General features: G+C 43.3%; 1 protein-coding gene across 1 annotated transcript in view; it reads right to left on the bottom strand.

Moving 5' to 3' along the window:
- The window catches only part of LOC124803161 (transforming growth factor beta receptor type 3-like), a 110,751-nt gene that overhangs the window by 73,791 nt on the left and 16,815 nt on the right, over positions 1 to 20,145 (bottom strand). The window contains exon 3 of the mRNA XM_047264342.1: positions 5,742 to 5,904. Coding sequence (XP_047120298.1) covers positions 5,742 to 5,904 — 163 coding nt within the window. The remainder of the gene's footprint in view (positions 1 to 5,741; positions 5,905 to 20,145) is intronic.

Consider the following 20,145-nt stretch of genomic DNA (forward strand, 5'->3'; position numbering starts at 1 on the left):
CTTTGCTTGTTAATATAATACTGTCATGTAAAAGAAGGTGTAATTAGATGAATGATGAACACTAACTTCACTTAACGAAGGTTTAGTTAGCACTCGCACGTACAAGAGCACAGAGCAAACTGCCTCCGGCCAGAACACATACAGTATATATACAGGTACAGAACATTCCAGTGCAATGATTCTTGACATTTGTGGATACTTCTAGAATGTACTCGAACCAAATATAGAAATTAAAATTGTATAGTCCAGGTGAGTTTTGAACTCACAACTCTCCATGCAACAGTTCAGTATCATAACCACTACACCACGGTGCTACTCAGCTTCTTCTATGACACTGCTCCCTCCTTACGAGAACAGTATCTCAGTGTTACGTCATCCTAGTCCAGGAATGAGTCATTGGTCCTGCGTACTCTGACTCCCAATGACTGATTCTCACCCTGGCAGTGATCTTCTTAGAACTTCTTTTGCCGCTACGCTCTTCGTAATGTTTCTGCTTGTTGCTTGTCACTGGAGCTTCGAATTTACCCTGGATTGCAGGATCCTTGTAGGGCTTCATTCTAAGGATGGACCGTATCTCTGATCTTTTGACGTCTTGTGTCAGGGTCGAAACCTTCAACTTTATAAGTAATAGCAGACAACTGTCTTACAACCTTATAAAGTCCAAAGTAGTGCCTGAGGAGCTTCTCAGTGAGACCAACCTTCCGAACAGGAGTGATGATCCAGATGAGGTTGCCAGGCTGGTAGACAACAGGGAGGTGGCTCGCGTCATACCTTCGACGATCGTTTTCTTGAGCCTGCAGCGTGCGGAGTTGAGCTAACTGCCAAGCTTCCTCAGTTCTGGTTAATACCTGGCCGATGTAGTAGTCATCCACGTCATCAGGATGTAACAGAAACACAGTGTGCAAAGTCGTAGTCACCTCACGCCCATGCACCAGGAAAAATGGCATAAATCCTGTGATGTCTTGTTTGGCGGTGTTGTAGGCAAACGTCACAAAAGATAGCACCTCATCCCAGTTCCTCTGCTCAACACTGATGGCATGGCAGCCAAGGTCTTATTAAAGTGTTCAGTAAGTCCACTAGTTTGTGGATTGTAGGCAGTCATCATGTGATGAGTAATGTTTCACCAATGGTTTATCTCTATCACAATATTCGATTGAAAAACTTTCCCTCGATCCGGAATTAACAACCTCGGAGCACCGTGTTTTAATACAATGTCTTCCATGATGAATTTGGCTACCTCAGATGCTTCAGCTGTTTTCATGGCTTTTGTAATGGCATAGCGTGTCAGATAATCAATGCAAAAAATAATCCATCTATTGCCACTAGCAGATGTACGAAATCATCTGAGGAGCTCAATCCCAACACACTGGAAAGACGTTTCAGCTGGTGGAATTGGTATAAGTCAGCCAGGTGGTTTCTGAGGAACTGCCTTTCTCCTCTGGCACTCTTGACAGTGCAACACGTAGTGACAGACACTTCTAAATAAGCCTGGCCAGAAAAGTCTCATGCGGGTTCTATCGTATGTCTTAATAAATCCTAAATGTCTGGCCTCGGGTGTCTCATGGAATTTCTGTAGAACATCTAAGCGCAAGTGTTATGAATCACTGGTAGCCACCTCTTTCCAAACGGATCAAAGTTTTAAAGTTTTCCTTGCAAAGTAATCCATTAACTACCTTAAACTGTCCTTTCACATCCTCTGACCGATTTAAGCCAAGCATAATTTGAGATATCTTGGCGTCCTCCTTCTGCTCAGCAGAGGGATCCTGAAGTGCAGCGAGACAGTCACTATCTTCATCACAGTCTTGATTGTCTTGCACAGGGTTTCTTGAGAGACAATCGGCATCTTGGTGTTTTCTTCCACTTTTGTACACTATGGTAATGTCATACTCTTGAAGACGTAGTGCCCACCTGGCGAGTCGTCCTGTTGGATCCTTACGACCTGTCGACCAACAAAGTGAATGATTGTCTGTAACAACTGTGAATGGCCTTCCATAGATATACTGTTGAAATTTGCACATGGCCCAGATCACAGCAAGACATTCTCTCTCTGTAGATGAGTAGTTTCTCTTGGCTTTTGTTTGTGTCCTAGAAGCATAGGCTATAACCTTCTCTTTTCCATCCGAAAGTTGCACCAGAACAGCACCGATCCCATACCTGCTGGCATCTGTGTGTAGTTCTGTAGGTGGTCTCTCATCATACAGACCAAGTACAGGATCAGTCATCAGAGCTTTTCGCAGCACATCGAAAGAATCTTGTTGAGCACCAACCAAGATAAATTTAGCATCAGCTTTTAACAACTGTTGGAGTGGCCTGGCTTTGATACAAAAGTCTTTGATAAAATGACGGTAATAAGAACATAATCCGAGGAAGCTTCTCATATCTCTGATACTTTTAGGAATAGGAAATTCCATTATAGATCTCACCTTTTCTAGGTCTGACCGCACACCTTCGTTTGACACAAGGTGTCCAAGTATTTTGATTTCTTTTGCTCCAAAGAGACACTATCTTGGATTAAGTTTCAGTCCGCCTTGTTGGAGACACTTAAGAACAGCCCTCAGTCTCTTTATATTTTCATCAAATGTCTCTGAGAATACTATAATGTCATCTAAATAACAAAGACACATTGTCCACTTCAGGTGCCTTAGAAGATTATCCACCATCTGTTCAAAAGTTGCTGGTGCATTATACAAATCAAACGGCATTGCCTTAAACTCATACAGGCCCTCAGGGGTGATTAATGCAGTTTTCTCATGATCAGCCTCATCTACTTCAATTTGCCAGTATCCCGAGTACATGTCCATGGTTGAGAAAAACTTAGCCCCCTTCAGACAATCTAGTGTATCGCCAATTCTTGGAAGAGGATAAACATCTGCTTTAGTTATCTTATTAAGCTTCCTGTAATCAACACAAAAGCGCCAACTGCTATCCTTCTTCCTGACGAGGACCACTGCTGACGACCATGGGCTCTGCGAAGGCTGAATGATGTCATTCTTCATCATTTTCTCTACCTCGTCACAAATTACTCGATGTTCCGGTTGCTGACACACGGTATGCTCTCTGGCTTATTGGTTGATGGTCTCCAGAGCTAATCCAGTGCTTCACCGTCACTCTGTCTGATTTGCTCTTCACCTGTGGATTGAAGCATTCAGTGAACTCTTGAAGAATAGCAAGTAGCTTCTTCTGTTGTTCCATAGTGAGATCTGATGATAGTTGAACTAGAAGATCTTGTCTCATAGTGGTAGCACTAATTTCACCCACAGACTTGGCATGGGAGGTTTCTATGATGCTCTGCTGTTCTTCAATTAAGAGCTCAGCATTTGCTATGCACATGTGTCTTGGAAGGATCTGTGGTTCTCAGTGACAGTTAACTATCCACTATCAACCGAATCCGTTCTTAAGCAAGATGACAGACGCTGTGATGACCAAGTTATTCTTCAGTGGTATGCTTCTCTTACATTCCACTACAAGATCCACGGGTTGATGCATGGCATGACGTGTGACAGTTACCTTTCTAGCACTGACTGCAGGAATGATCACTTCATCCAGCACACATAGTCTCCACACATTCAGATGCGCATCTTCCTGTCCACAGTATCTCATCTCGTCTAGCATAATCTTCAAGTGACCACAATCTATAATTGCCTGAAAAACTTTCAGAAAGTCCCATCCGAGAATGACGTCATGACTACACTCTTGTAAGATGATGAATCCTAAGGGCTGTGTATGGCCACTTATACCCACATGAATGGTACATCTTCCTGTAGGTTTTACATATTTCCCATTGGCCACCTTCAGCAAAGATGTTTTGTTGTCGACAAATATGGTTTTCCGCAACTGGCAACAGTACTTCTCCAAAATGACTGACTATGAAGCTCCAGAGTCCACAAGAGCTTGGGCTAGTTGGCCATCCCTGAGGATATCGACATAGTTTCCTATCATTTTTGTAGTGATCAAAGGCAGAGGATTTTTCTCTTCAGCGGCCTCACCTCCAAGGAAGGTCGCACCCTTTAGTTTTCCAGGTTGCAGCGGCTAGGTGATCGGCTGAAGCTTCTAAACAGCGAGGTAGACGTTGATCGGCATGTTGGGGAGCGTCTTCTCCAGTGGCTAGCTTGCGGCGACGGTGACCTACATCGTCCTGCACCCACATCATCTTGTTCATCTTCGTCATCCCGGAGTTGGCGTCGGCTAAGGTCGGTCTGCTGTCTTCTGGTGCAGGCACAATCAAATATCCGCTGCTTTTCCCAACAATAGTGCACCGCAATGTCCTGGTCGGCCACAGTGGAAACATACTGATTGGTTATCCTGGGTCCTCCATATGTTAGTCTTCCTTGGTGCCCAAACAGGTTCCTCACGTGGCATTGTAGGAACGTAACTCCACCTCGGTCTCAACTTTTTCACCATTTTAAAGGGAAATGAAGGATGAGAGATTGGGTTCAATGTCTGTTCCACTTCCTCCCTTATGACCTCTTGAAGCATTTCGGTTTTTTGCTCACTGTGCAATCCAAATACCTTCTGAACCTCCTCTCTCACTATCTGACAAAGAACACTTGTGAAATCAGTTGCTTCCTCCATCACAGACATCGATACGACATTTGGAAGCTGTTCAAACTTCTTGCGTGTAATTCTTTTTTTGATGCATTGCTGGGGGTGCTCATCATGTAAACGGTGGCTCTGTCGTGGCCTGATGGGAGCGGTTATGTTGTGGCCTGATGGAAGCCACTGTGTCGTCAATAATGTGTGCTATCACAAGTTACAATACCCAGCATCTCCACTAGAATAATGTCACGCAGAAGAAGGTGTAATTAGATGAATGATGAACACTAACTTCACTTAACGAAGGTTTACTCGGCACCTGCACATACAAGAGCGTGGAGCAACTCTCCTCCATGACAGTTTCTAATGTTTACAGCAACAGGAAGGACAGCCAGCCACAGAACCATACGAAAATAACTGGTGAGCCATGGGTAAGTGACTGCCCGTCATTAGTGGTTGCTGTTATGTGCAAGCAAAACACTGAAGAAACAAAAGATGCGAGGACGCAATGTATGGACACGGTTCTTCACCAGTGAGCAAGCAGACAGAATTCGCTTGTCCAACAGATAGTGGAAATTTAATTCCAAAAACATGTTATAGCTTTTTCAAAAAAAATTGTGACCACTGAAGTAGTTGCCTTGGTTTGTTCGTACAACAATTTACAATGTTTCACATGAAAACCAACTGCAAAGAACCACCCAAATGAAATGACATTCTAGTCATACACAACTGAAAATGTTACCATACAAAATGTGTAATTGAAAGAAGTTTAAAGTAATCACATATTTAGAAGGAAACAAACATTTTCATTAAATATATCTGACAGCGACCCCACAAAGACTGGCTGATACGCTGTGAATGTAATAGCCGATTATGTCCACTTAAAATAGGGAAGCAAAAGAAGAAAGATATTGTTCAAAAACCGGTAGCTACTCACATTCAGTACTGTCATCAGACTACCTCCTACATGAAATTTACAACAGTGGTCTTGCTATCCATAAAACAGACCCTATCTCATTAGCTGTAAAAATAACCAGCTTGTTTTATTAATGTGATAATGCCTCTAACACTCTGCAGAATTATCAGAAATGCCTTCCTACATATTATCCAAGAACAATTTACCAAGGCAATATGTGAATTATTTTCTCTGATTTAAAGTTTCAAGCTACTGATATTAAATAACAAGAAAAATATTGTGTCATTTGTACCTCCTTCCATCCAAGCCCGCACAAAAATTTGTTCACCATATCTAACTTCTTCTATTTGAAGATTAAGAGGATCAAAATGGAGTTGCTGATTTAACTCCTTATCTCTGAACAGGTCCATGTTGTAAAGACTTTTGTGTCTGACACCATTATGTTCCACCATATCCTGAAACAAATGTGGATGTTTAAAAAACCATATTAATCTTTTTTTGGAATAAAATTTAGTTGTCATTTGTAAATATATTTTTATTATTCTTTACTTATTTTGACAAATTAATTGGTCATTTTCAGGAGCTTAGTACTAGTTTAGCATATGTCAGTATCTTCTTCATAGAAGTGTAATGCCACGATATTTCCAGAAATGTAAATATTGTACGTGATTATTCTAAACATAGATTGATACTTAACAGCTCAACATATAGGAAGAGATAGATTGCTACCTTCCAAAAAGAAGACACGTTACAATTACAAGACACTTGCACAAAACTTTCAGCCACAGCCCCCACCAGCAAAAGGGAAACATAGAAACACACACCATTCATGCACACAGGGAAGCACACCTCTCTCTCTCTCTCTCTCTCTCTCTCTCTCTCTCTCTCTCTCTCTCTCTCTCTCTCTCTCACACACACACACACACACACACACACACACACACATCGCTGACAACTCCAGCACAGCTCAGGCCAGAATGCATGAGTTGGTAGTCATATGCGCTTGAGGCATGCTTCCTTGTTTGAATGAATGGTGTGGGTTTCTCTTTTGCTGGTAGAGGCTGTGGCCGAAAGTTTCATGTTGTTGTTGTTGTGGTCTTCAGTCCTGAGACTGGTTTGATGCAGCTCTCCATGCTACTCTATCCTGTGCAAGCTTTTTCATCTCCCAGTACCTACTGCAACCTACATCCTTCTGAATCTGCTTAGTGTATTCATCTCTTGGTCTCCCTCTACGATTTTTACCCTCCACGCTGCCCTCCAATACTAAATTGGTGATCCCTTGATGCCTCAGAACATGTCCTACCAACCGATCCCTTCTTCTGGTCAAGTTGTGCCACAAACTTCTCTTCTCCCCAATCCTATTCAATACTTCCTCATTAGTTATGTGATCTACCCATCTAATCTTCAGCATTCTTCTGTAGCACCACATTTCGAAAGCTTCTATTCTCTTCTTGTCCAAACTACTTATCGTCCATGTTTCACTTCCATACATGGCTACACTCCATACAAATACTTTCAGAAATGACTTCCTGACACTTAAATCTATACTGGATATTAACAAATTTCTCTTCTTCAGAAACGCTTTCCTTGCCATTGCCAGTCTACATTTTATATCCTCTCTACTTCGACCATCATCCGTTATTTTGCTCCCCAAATAGCAAAACTCCTTTACTACTTTAAGTGCCTCATTTCCTAATCTAATTCCCTCAGCATCACCCGACTTAATTAGACTACATTCCATTATCCTTGTTTTGCTTTTGTTGATATTCATCTTATATCCTCCTTTCAAGACACTGTCCATTCCATTCAACTGCTCTTCCAAGTCCTTTGCTGTCTCTGACAGAATTACAATGTCATCGGCGAACCTCAAAGTTTTTATTTCTTCTCCATGAATTTTAATACCTACTCCGAATTTTTCTTTTGTTTCCTTTACTGCTTGCTCAATATACAGATTGAACAACATCGGGGAGAGGCTACAACCCTGTCTTACTCCCTTTCCAACCACTGATTCCCTTTCATGTCCCTCGACTCTTATAACTGCCATCTGGTTTCTGTACAACTTGTAAATAGCCTTTCGCTCCCTGTATTTTACCCCTGCCACCTTTAGAATTTGAAAGAGAGTATTCCAGTCAACATTGTCAAAAGCTTTCTCTAAGTCTACAAATGCTAGAAACGTAGGTTTGCCTTTCCTTAATCTTTCTTCTAAGATAAGTCGTAAGGTCAGTATTGCCTCACGTGTCCCAGTGTTTCTACGGAATCCAAACTGATCTTCCCCGACGTTGGCTTCTACTAGTTTTTCCATTCGTCTGTAAAGAATTCATGTTAGTATTTTGCAGTTGTGACTTATTAAGCTGATAGTTCGGTAATTTTCACATCTGTCAACACCTGCTTTCTTTGGGATTGGAATTATTATATTCTTCTTGAAGTCTGAGGGTATTTCGCCTGTTTCATACATCTTGCTCACCAGATGGTAGAGTTTTGTCAGGAATGGCTCTCCCACGGCCGTCAGTAGTTCCAGTGGAATATTGTCTACTCCGGGGGCCTTGTTTCGACTCAGGTCTTTCAGTGCTCTGTCAAACTCTTCACGCAGTATCATATCTCCCATTTCTTCTTCATCTACATCCTCTTCCATTTCCATAATATTGTCCTCAAGTACATCGCCCTTGTATAGACCCTCTATATACTCCTTCCACCTTTCTGCTTTCCCTTCTTTGCTTAGAACTGGGTTTCCATCTGAGCTCTTGATATCCATACAAGTCGTTCTCTTATCTCCAAAGGTCTGTTTAATTTTCCTGTAGGCGGTATCTATCTTACCACTAGTGAGATAGGCCTCTACATCCTTACATTTGTCCTCTAGCCATCCCTGCTTAGCCATTTTGCACTTCCTGTCGATCTCATTTTTGAGACGTTTGTATTCCTTTTTGCCTGTTTCACTTACTGCATTTTTATATTTTCTCTTTTCATCAATTAAATTCAATATTCCTTCTGTTACCCAAGGATTTCTACTAGCCCTTGTCTTTTTACCTACTTGATCCTCTGCTGCCTTCACTACTTCATCCCTCAAAGCTACCCATTCGTCTTCTACTGTATTTATTTCCCCCATTCCTGTCAATTGCTCCCTTATGCTCTCCCTGAATCTCTGTACAACCTCTGGTTCTTTTAGTTTATCCAGGTCCCATCTCCTTAAATTCCCACCTTTTTGCAGTTTCTTCAGTTTTAATCTACAGGTCATAACCAAGAGATTGTGGTCAGAGTCCACATCTGCCCCTGGAAATGTCTTACAATTTAAAACCTGGTTCCTAAATCTCTGTCTTACCATTATATAATCTATCTGATACCTTTTAGTATCTCCAGGGTTCTTCCATGTATACAACCTTCTTTCATGATTCTTAAACCAAGTGTTAGTTATGATTATGTTGTGCTCTGTGCAAAATTCTACCAGGCGGCTTCCTCTTTCATTTCTGTCCCCCAATCCATATTCACCTACTATGTTTCCTTCTCTCCCTTTTCCTACACTCGAATTCCAGTCACCCATGACTATTAAATTTTCGTCTCCCTTCACAATCTGAATAATTTCTTTTATTTCATCATACATTTCTTCAATTTCTTCGTCATCTGCAGAGCTAGTTGGCATATAAACTTGTACTACTGTAGTAGGCGTGGGCTTCGTATCTATCTTGGCCACAATAATGCGTTCACTATGCTGTTTGTAGTAGCTTACCCGCATTCCTATTTTCCTATTCATTATTAAACCTACTCCTGCATTACCCCTATTTGATTTTGTGTTTATAACCCTGTAGTCACCTGACCAGAAGTCTTGTTCCTCCTGCCACCGAACTTCACTAATTCCCACTACATCTAACTTCAACCTATCCATTTCCCTTTTTAAATTTTCTAACCTACCTGCCCGATTAAGGGATCTGACATTCCACGCTCCGATCCGTAGAACGCCAGTTTTCTTTCTCCTGATAACGACATCCTCTCGAGTAGTCCCCGCCCGGAGATCCGAATGGGGGACTATTTTACCTCCGGAATATTTTACCCAAGAGGACGCCATCATCATGTAATCATACAGTAAAGCTGCATGCCCTCGGGAAAAATTACGGCTGTAGTTTCCCCTTGCTTTCAGCCGTTCACAGTACTAGCACAGCAAGGCCGTTTTGGTTATTGTTACAAGGCCAGATCAGTCAATCATCCAGACTGTTGCCCTTGCAACTACTGAAAAGGCTGCTGCCCCTCTTCAGGAACCACACGTTTGTCTGGCCTCTCAACAGATACCCCTCCCTTGTGGTTGCACCTACGGTACGGCTATCTGTATCGCTGAGGCACGCAAGCCTCCCCACCAACGGCAAGGTCCATGGTTCATGGGGGGGAAGTTTCATGTAAGGGTATTTTAATTGTGCCTGCCTACAACTTAACATGTCTTCTTTACAGTAAGTAGCAATCTATCTTTTCCTATATTGTTCACATTCCTACGTCATCTTTCCATTGTTTGATTCAGTTTGACATATACATAGATGTGATTCAGACACTGTAAATTGTCAATCTGCATTTACAATACTTACATACAATATGTACATTTCTGGATATATCATGCCATTGTGCTTCTATGAAGAAGATAATGACATCTGTTATACCTATACTAAGCTCCTGAAGATGACTAATTAATTTGTCCAAACCAGAAAGAGTGATAAAATCATACTTGCAACTGACAACTGAATTTAATTCTGAAAAATATATACTAAGTTGCTGCCTAAAATAAACAGTACTGAATTTCAGCAGTGATTTTGTAGGAGCACTACATCAATTGAGGAACATTACCATATTATTTTAGACTGTATAACACACCATACCAAATTCATAACTGCAAGACCTGCAGCAGTTCTTGAATATTTTTTGTACACATATGCTGAATAGCAGTGCTACACTACAATCAATTTAATTTCAATTAGCTGCACAAGAAGTTGTTTACAGAATACTAAATTTCAATAAATGATTTAAAAATACTTTTATTCTCACCATATACTGAAACACTGTTCCTTAAATAGAAGTGTATAGTTCATTTGGCAGTCATCGGAAGCAACTTATGCCAGTCTTCCTACTTTTGGATGATATTTAAGAGGCTCAAATAGAAATAGCTTGAGTAAGGTCATAAATATATGAATGAAGCTCAGGAACTTTCTTTTTGAAATTTCACAGTGCCTCATTTGTTTTGATGGAAGCAATAGAATAAATGCTGTCATGCACGAGCAACATATATATGGGGTGTACGTAACTCACTTCCACTGAAATATCTTATGAATTTGATAGTACACGTTTCCATTTAGAGATTGTCCTTGAGGATGAAGAATAATGAGTAGTCTACATACACTGTCCCAGAAAACTGCACACAGCACTTTCCTTGCAGGTGATGTCTTCAACGGGATGTTTCAGTTGCATGGATGAATACTTCTGTCTCAGATTGGTAATAATATACACAAGAATCTTCACCTATGAAAATTTTGGTAAGAATATCATATATTTCATTGTAGCAATGAATGTGTCAATATTATGCCTGATCTATTCTCTGAAATGCCATATGACTAGCTTGCACGGTATCCACAGTGCACCAACTTCGAAACAATATGAGGTGCACCTTGCTGTGTCATTAAACACCATCAATGGCTGCAGTATTTACTGTTACCTTCCTGTCTACTTATATTAATTTTCCAACCTGTCTCACATTTACCTTTGTGGCAATATCCAATTATTGTTTGACACAAGATTAGTCTTTAATAAATATGCTTTGTTCAGAACATCTTTTTTTAATTTGGCTGTAAACAGTGCGACATTACAGGCATATTTTAAATATGTGTGTGTGTGTGTGTGTGTGTGTGTGTGTGTGTGTGTGTGTGTGGAGGGGGGAGGGGGGGGGGGGGGCAAACGTGGCACACAGTGATCTGTTCACCACAAACACCACACACTGGAGGGTCCTCTAGCCGGAGCAAGAAGCCACGCGTCATTGGGCTGTGACCTATGCGAAGACAGGTAAGGAGTAACTTACCTCATCTTCATGGCTGAAAGGAAGTATGCCACAACCACGTAGTGGGCTTTATTAGACACAACTTATTATTAGTAACTTCCAGCCACTTGTCTTCCCATCGACACGTCACTGTCTCTGTACCTCAACAGCAAGGTAATAGCACACAGGGTGATAGAACACTGACATAACTGACACTCGCTACAAGGCTCCTTGGCTGCTACACCCGTCCTTTCATTTCCTGTAATACCCATGTGCCCTGGTACCCAGCAGAAAGGCATCTCCTTCCCTTGCCACTGTAGTTGGAGGAGGGTGTCCTGGATATTCTGGACTACTTTATCCGCCAGGTACAAACATTGCACAGAGTGAAGGGCACTCAGAGAATCAGGACAGACAAGGAATTTAGCACTCAAAGCATGCATCATCTTCTCCAGTGCCAACGAGATCACATACAGTTCCACTTAAATACAATAAAGTCTTGAGAGGCAGTCAGACCTTGAAGACACGATCAGGGAAAACAACAGAGCATCCAAAGGAGTCCCATGTTTTGACCCATCTGTAAAAACAGTTGTAAAGTGTGGTGACCCATAAAAAGACAGAAAATAAAGTATTAAAAACATATATAGAAGTGGAATCTCTCCTATACTGCACTAAATTTAAAATTACCCTGGGCCTCTGCAGTAACCATGGTGGCTGGCAGTTACAACCCTAGATTTGATGCTGTACATGCTCCACACCAAATGACTCCAACACACGCTGCATGCAGATTCTAAACAGCATTGTTGTTTGTGGACAATTGGAGAAAAGGAGCTGTAAAGTTGGATGAGCAATAGTATGGTAAATGATGAAGTCAGAACTGCGAGGAACTTACAAGCTTGATGCACCATGATGAGCTGCTGCCAGATGGTGAGTGGTGGTTCCCCAGTCACATCAGAGATTGCGATGGGGCTGGTTCTATAAGCACCTGTGGATAGTTTAATCCCCTCATGGTGGATGGTTCAACAACCTTCCATGCAAGACAGCCTCACTAACCCGTAAGATGTGCATCTGTAGTCTATCCGTGAATGCACAAAAGCCCTATAAAACTGGAGCAGACGTGCTCTGTCTGCTCCCCAAGACCTGTAACTAAGGCACTTATGATGCTAAGGCATTTCATGAAATTCAGTACCTTCTAAATTCTGGCTTTCATGTCTTTCAGGTGTGGGAACCACGACAGTTTGGAGTCAAAAATGAGGCCCAAAAATCTCACAGAGTCTCTAAAATGTAGAATGGTGCCCTCATACGCAAGGCAGGTAAATTAAAAATACAAGGATGATTAAAATGAACATGCACACACTTATCTGCAGAAAACTGAAACCCTGAATTGCAGCCCACTCCCCTAACCTCCGCAATGTAAATTGCAATTGACGGGTCGAAAAACACTGCCCTGAGGTAAAACACTCTCCTGCTCAAAAATGATCGGACAGCATGTCACCAACTCGGGACCTAACAAAGTGCTTAGACAGCAAAGGCCCCTATGAAGATGGGGAGTTGGCCACAATAGCCCATTGATGGAGTTGCATGAGAATGCTGAGTCTCCAAGTAATGTCATATGCCTTACTGATATCAAAGAATATACCCAGACAGTGATGTTTACACATGAAAGCCTGCTGAAAAGCCTCCTCCAAGGGCAGGTTGTTGACAGTGGACCAAAATCTCTGGAATCCACACTGAGAGTAGCGAAGGAGTTGCCTGCTCTCTAGCAACCAGACCAAATGATGGTTAACCATTCACTCCAGGGTCTTTCCTATACATCTCGTTAAGGTGACACTCTGTTAACTACTGGGACATATGTGGTTCTTTCCTGGTTTAAGGAGGTTTATCAGAATATCCCCTCTCCACACGCTGGGAAATTGTCCTGCTTGCCACATCAAATTAAAACATTCGAGGAGGATTTCCTTTGACGCCGCTGGAAAATGTCAAAACATGCAGTACCAGACCTGGTCGTGACCAGGTGTGGTATTATGAGTCTCAGACAGTGCCAATTCCAGCACCCACATTGAGACAGGGCAGTTGTAAGACCTCAGAGCTGTGGGATCTGAAGTCCAACTTTCCCCTCTCTGCAGTCACACGGTAGTGACAAATTGCCAGATTGTGATTGGCAACAGCAGTAATTGCTGTAAAATGCTTTACCATCATCTGAGCAATGTCTCCAGGCATTATTTGGAGACATCACTGCTGATATGGGTGAATAACTGTGTTTGCTGGAAATCCTCCTGATGCCTTCCCACACCTTCGTAGAACAAGTGGAATGGTTGATGGAGTCCAGGAACTTTTGCCATGACCTTTTCTTGCTCTCTTTAATTGCATGTCTAGCCTTGACCTTTGTGATCTGAAATACCCTGAGGTTGTCTGTTGTCAGGCAGTACTTAAGCCATCAAAGAGCCACACACCGACCTCAATAGCTGAGTGGCACTCACCAGTCCACCAAGGTACAGGTTGCCTCCTAAGATGACCTGAGGACTTTGGGATGGGTAAGTCAGTGGCACGGTGGATTACTTGTGTGATGTGGTCCAATCATTTCTGGATGCTGTTGCAGTGTTCAAACACAGCCACCTTGCTGAACGGTGTCCAGTTAGCCCTGCTAATCATCCATCTGGTGGCTTTTCTTCAAGTGGCCCTCCATCGAGTATGTGGATCGACAGTGGGAAGTGGTCATTGGACTGAAAGTCATCAGTTGCTTCCCACTGAGCAGAGACTGTAAGCCCAGAAGAGCAGAAAGAGGAGTTGATGGCTGAGGACAACCCACTAACAGCCAGTAAATGAGTGGGATGCCTGTATTGAGGGTGCACAGCTCCTGAGACATCATGAGGTTCTCCAAGACTCAAAACCTAGGGCAAGTATAACTCGTGCCCCATAACACATTATGGACATTAAAATCACCCACTATGAGAAATGGGCACAGGACATGTCCAACAAGGCCTGTGGGAGCTTCGCAGTCTATCACGATCTATGGATGTAAATGGAGTGAGCAGATTGTGATCTTCTGACCCACATGAACTGTAATAGCTACTGTTTGTCAGTCAGTAACCAAGGAAAGAGCAGAGGAGTGGTGTGAGCCTTGAGGAGCCGCTGATGAAGTATCGGTGCAGCAGCAGTGCAGTAGGGAGTTGCATATTTAGCTTTCATATTTGTTTTGTAGTTTGATTCTTTATTTTCTTCCGAGCGTTTGAGCACTTGCATATTTAATTACATAAAATCCTTGCGTATTCTCGTGTCTGAGAGGAGTAATAGTGCTTATTAATAGCTGTAAAGTATAAATTTGCGGAGTCGTTAGTCAGTTGCTTGTTTTGGACAGCCAGTGCTTTCTGTTTATTTCGTAGAGTCAGTTAGCAGCAGACAGAGGCCAGTGCAGTTTCATCTGTGCTTGCAGAGTGACGTATGCGAGCAGCAGTAGCAGAAACTAGTCGTATATTCAGTTTTTCGTATTAGTTCCACAGGTTTAATTCAAATTACTTTGTGTGTTTGTGTGCTTGCGTGGTGAAATTTTTTGGAACTTTGCGTATTTTCGATTTAGAAAGGGGTAGTATCAAATTTTAATAACGGTAGAGTGTAACATCGCATAGACGGTTGTCATTTGTACTCAGACGGGGGTAGGATCGCATTGTAATATCTGTATAGTGGCCTAGTCGTGGTCATTTGATTGCTTGGTTCGTAAGTAATTGTTCATATATTGCAGCTCAATATGGCGCTGGTGACACAACTATGCAGTCGCATATTGCTGTTTTATTTGTCGCAACTCTATACATCCAGATATTAGCAGTAGGATGGATAGGGTGTGCGCGTACTGTGTGCGGGCGCAGGAGGAACTGGCCGCAGTTCGCGAGCAGCTGAGCATGCTGTTGGCCACGGTCAGCCGCCTTCAGGCTGCTGCAACGGCGGAGGGTCTGGCGCGTCGCTTGAGACACCCCAGGTGTCGCTTGCTGTGTCCACTGACTCAGCCGCCGAGGCACCTTCAAGTGTACCCGGCGCGTTGGGGCCGCCCTCACCTCAGGGTGAGTGGCAGACTGCAACGTGTTCGCATCGCTCGGGGCAGAGGGTCAATGTGGAGGCTGGCCGGCTGGCCTCGCCCGTTCATCCTGTCAGTGGGCAGGTGGCCGCTCCTTCAGCTGGGACCGAGCAGGCACACGGAGGCAAAGGCTTGCTGGTTATTGGGAGCTCCAACATTAGGTGGGTGATGGAGCCCCTTAGTGGAAATAGCGTACAGGGCTGGAAAGAATTCCAACGTGCACTCGGTTTGTCTGCTGAGGAGCCTCATCCAAGATGTGGAGGCAGCCTTGCCTGCGGCTATCGAGCATACAGGGTGCAGTCGTCTGCAAATAGTTGCTCACGTCGGCACCAATGATGCCTGTCGCTTGGGTTCTGAGGCAATCCTCAGTTCGTACAGGCGGCTGGCGGATTTGGTGAAGATCACTGGCCTCGCACGCGGGGTGCAAGCAGAGCTCTCTATTTGTAGCATCGTTCCCAGAGTGGATCGGGGTCCTTTGGTTTGGAGCCGAGTGGAGGGTCTCAACCAGAGGCTTCGTCGACTCTCGACTCTGTGACGGTCTTGGCCGCAGATTTCTAGACTTGCGCTATTGGGTGGGTTGTAGGACGCCCCTAGATAGGTCAGGGGTGCACTACACAAAGGACGCGGCTATTCGAGTAGCAGAGTACTTGTGACATGCACATGGGGTTTTTTTAGGCTAGGCAGTAGTGCGAGGTGTCCTGATGAACACTCACCAGTCAACGTGCAGGCAGGGAAATCAGGACGCGCTCAGTGTAAAGACACTTCAGCTGTCAAGATATTGGCAGTAAGTTTTCAGAGTGTTCGGAATGAATTTACTGCCCTCCAGGAGGCATGTGGCATGCAAATTATTCTCGGGACTGAGACCTGGCTGAACCCTGAGATATGAAGTTCTGAAATATTTAGTGTGGGTTGGAACGGGTATCGGAAAGACAGATTAGACATCGTAGGAGGTGGTGTCTTCATTGTAGTTGACAAAAATATTATGTTTGCTGAGGTCGAAGTAGAGTGTTATTGTGAAGGTATCTGAACACGTTTAACAGGGCTAGGAGAAATAAAGTTAATTGTTGGGTGTTATTACCGGCCACCAGGTTCCACCGTGACAGTTCTAGAATCATTCAAAGGGAGTCTACACTCTGTATCGCAGAAGTACCCGGATCATGCTATATTAGTCAGAGGCGACTTCAACCTACCTAGTATAGACTGGGATGTCTATGGATTCATTACAGGTGGTACAGACAAGCTGTCATGTGAATTACTTTTGAACACATTATCCAAAAACTGTCTTGAGCAGCTAAATCGACAGCCAACGCGTAATGGAAATATTTTAGATCTGGTAGCCACGAACAGACCAGACCTCATCGACGGTGTCAGTGTTGAGACAGGGGTTAGTGATCATGATGTTGTCATTACGACTATGGTTACGGAAGTTAAAAAGTCGGTCAAGAAGGCTAGGAGAGTATTCTTACGACAAAGAGCAGATAAGCAGTTGTTAGCATCCCACTTAGTAAATGAATCGACTTCATTTACTTCTGGTACGATACACGTGGAAGAATTATTGGCAAATTTTAAACACATTGTAAATCATGCATTGGAGAAGTATGTGCCGAAAAAGTGGGTTGCGGACGTAAAAGGCCCACCATGGTTTAACAGCGCAATTCGGAGAATGCTCAGGAAGCAAAGACAGTTGCACCCGCGGTACAAGAAAGATCGGGAAATGAGGACAGGCAAAAGTTAGTAGAGATTCGTGCTGCTGTAAAAAGAGCGATGCGCGAAGCATACAACCACTACCACTGTCATACCTTAGCAAAAGATCTTGCTGAAAACCCAAGGAAATTCTGGTCTTACGTAAGATTAGTAAGCAGGTCGAAGACTTCCATCCAGTCATTCAATGATCAGTCTGGCCTGGCAACGGAAGACGGCAAAACGAAAGCTGAAATTTTAAATTTAGCATTTGAGAAATCTTTCATGTAGGAGGATTGTAGAAACATACCTCCATTTGAGTCTCTTACAGATTCCCATATAGAGGACATAGTGATAGACATCCCTGGGGTTGTGAAGCAGCTGAATGGGTTGAAAATAAATAAATCGCCAGGTCCAGATGGAATTCCAATTTGGTTTTACAGAGAGTACTCTACTGCATTGGCTCCTTACTTAGCTTGCATTTATCACGAATCTCTTGCCCAACATAAAGTCCTGAGCGACTGGAAAAAAGCGCAGGTGATGCCTGTATATAAGAAGGGTAGAAGGACGGATCCTCAAAATTACAGACCAATATCCTTAACAGCGGTTTGTTGCAGGATTCTCGAACATATTCTCAGTTCGAATATAATGAATTTCCTTGAGACAGAGAAGTTGCTGTCCAGGCATCAGCACAGCTTTAGAAAGCATCGCTCCTGCGAAACGCAACTCGTCCTTTTTTCACATGAAATCTTGCGAACCATGGATGAAGGGTATCAGACAGATGCCATATCTCTTGACTTCCGGAAAGCGTTTGACTCAGTGCCCCACTGCAGACTCCTAACTAAGGTATGAGCATATGAGATTGGTTCCCAAATATGTGAGTGGCTCGAAGACTCCTTAAGTAATAGAACCCAGTACGTTGTCCTCGATGGTGAGTGTTCATCGGAGGTGAGGGTATCATCTGGAGTGCCCCAGGGAAGTGTGGTAGGTCTGCTGTTATTTTCTATCTACATAAATGATCTTTTGGAAAGGGGGGGTAGCAATGTGCAGCTGTTTGCTGATGGTGCTGCGGTGTACGGGAAGGTGTCGTCGTTGAGTGACTGTAGGAGGATACGAGATGAATTGGACAGGATTTGTGATTGGTGTAAAGAATGGCAGCTAACTCTAAATATAGATAAATGTAAATTAACACAGATGAATAGGAAAAAGTATCCCATCATGTCTGAATACTCCATTAGTAGTGTAGCGCTTGACACAGTCACCTCGATTAAATATTCAGGAGGACGACGGCTCAATCCTGCGTCCGGCCATCCTGATTTAGGTTTTCCGTGATTTCCCTAAATCACTCCAGGTAAATGCCGGGATGGTTCCTTTGAAAGGGCACGGCTGACTTCCTTCCCTATCCTTCCCTAATCCGATGAGACCAATGACCTCGCTGTCTGGTTTCCTCCCCGAAACAATCCAATCCAATCCAAAAAAAATATTTGGGCGTAACATTTCAGAGCTATATGAAGTGGGACAAGCTTGTAATGGCAGTTGTAAGGAAGGTGGATAGTCGTCTTTGGTTCATTGGTAGAATTTTGGGAAGATGTGGTTCATCTGTAAAGGAGACCGCTTACAAAACACTAATACGACCTATTCTTGAGTACTGCTCAAGCGTTTGGGATCCATATCAGGTCAGATTGAGGGAGGACATAGAAGCAATTCAGAGGCAGGCTCCTAGATTTGTTTCTGGTACGTTTGATCATCATGCGAGTGTTACGGAAATGCTTCAGGAACTCAGGTGGGAGTCTCTGGAGGAAAGGAGGCATTCTTTTTGTGAATTGCTACTGAGGAAATTTAGAGAACCAGCATTTGAGGCTGACTGCAGTACAATTTTATTGCCACCAACTTATATTTCACAGAAAGACCACAAAGATAAGATAAGAGAGATTAGGGCTCATACAGAGGCATATAGGCAGTCATTTTTTCCCTTGTTCTGTTTGGGAGTGAAACAGGGAGAGAAGATGCTAGTTGAGGTACAAGGTACCCTCCACCACACACCATATGGTGGATTGTGGAGAATGTATGTAGATGTAGATGTAGATGTGTTATTGACACACACAGCAACCCTTCAACTGGCTCTGTCCCCAGTCAGGTCATAGCCCTGTAGCACAGCGTCATCAGTGGCTTTAAAATTTGCTTCTTGTAAACACAAGCACAGGGGGCATGCCTGTGCTAGGAGTTTCAGTTTCTCCACATGTGTCCTCAACCTTGTGTTCCACTGTAGGAGGGGTGCCATCTCTCACAGGGGTAGCATTTTCATCCTGACTTTCTGCAGGTTTAGTGACATCTCTAAACAGTCAAAGGGCCTGTGTCTGTGATACAGTATCCACAGTCAACGTCTATCTTCAGGAGTTCTGGGAAATTTTACAACTTGTGACAGTGCTCCCTCCCTAGAGTTTTTCTGCTATTAGCCCAACTGGTTTACCCTTCCCTTTTCTGCTGAAGTGGAGGGCATATCTAGTATAATCCCATCTACAGATGAAAACAACAGAAACAACAACAATATGTGATTCTGCACCCCACATAAACAGCCATTCCAATTCCAGATTAGCTCTCCTGCTAGAAGAGCTCGAATGAGGTCAGTCACGCGGTCTCAGGAGAGACACAAACTCAACATTGGTATGTCTCAATGCTGATGCAGCCATTGTCAGGTCACACTCTACTCTGTACCCACCATCTCTGACAATGCTATTACCTGGCCCATTCACTATAACCATGGTGCCTCTTCATGTGAAGTCTTTGCAAAGCGATCCTAAATCATACATTACCTGTTCCAGACCAACAACACTAGGTATAAAAAAATTGGTGAGCTGGTATTCTGGTCCTAGTTCATCCGGTGAAAGTTGGCCAACAGCTGTAGTGTGAGAATTATGTAACAACAAAACTTACTTTCTTTCTCTTCAG

This window comes from Schistocerca piceifrons, chromosome 6, assembly GCF_021461385.2.
Source record: "Schistocerca piceifrons isolate TAMUIC-IGC-003096 chromosome 6, iqSchPice1.1, whole genome shotgun sequence".
Lineage (NCBI taxonomy): Eukaryota > Metazoa > Arthropoda > Insecta > Orthoptera > Acrididae > Schistocerca > Schistocerca piceifrons.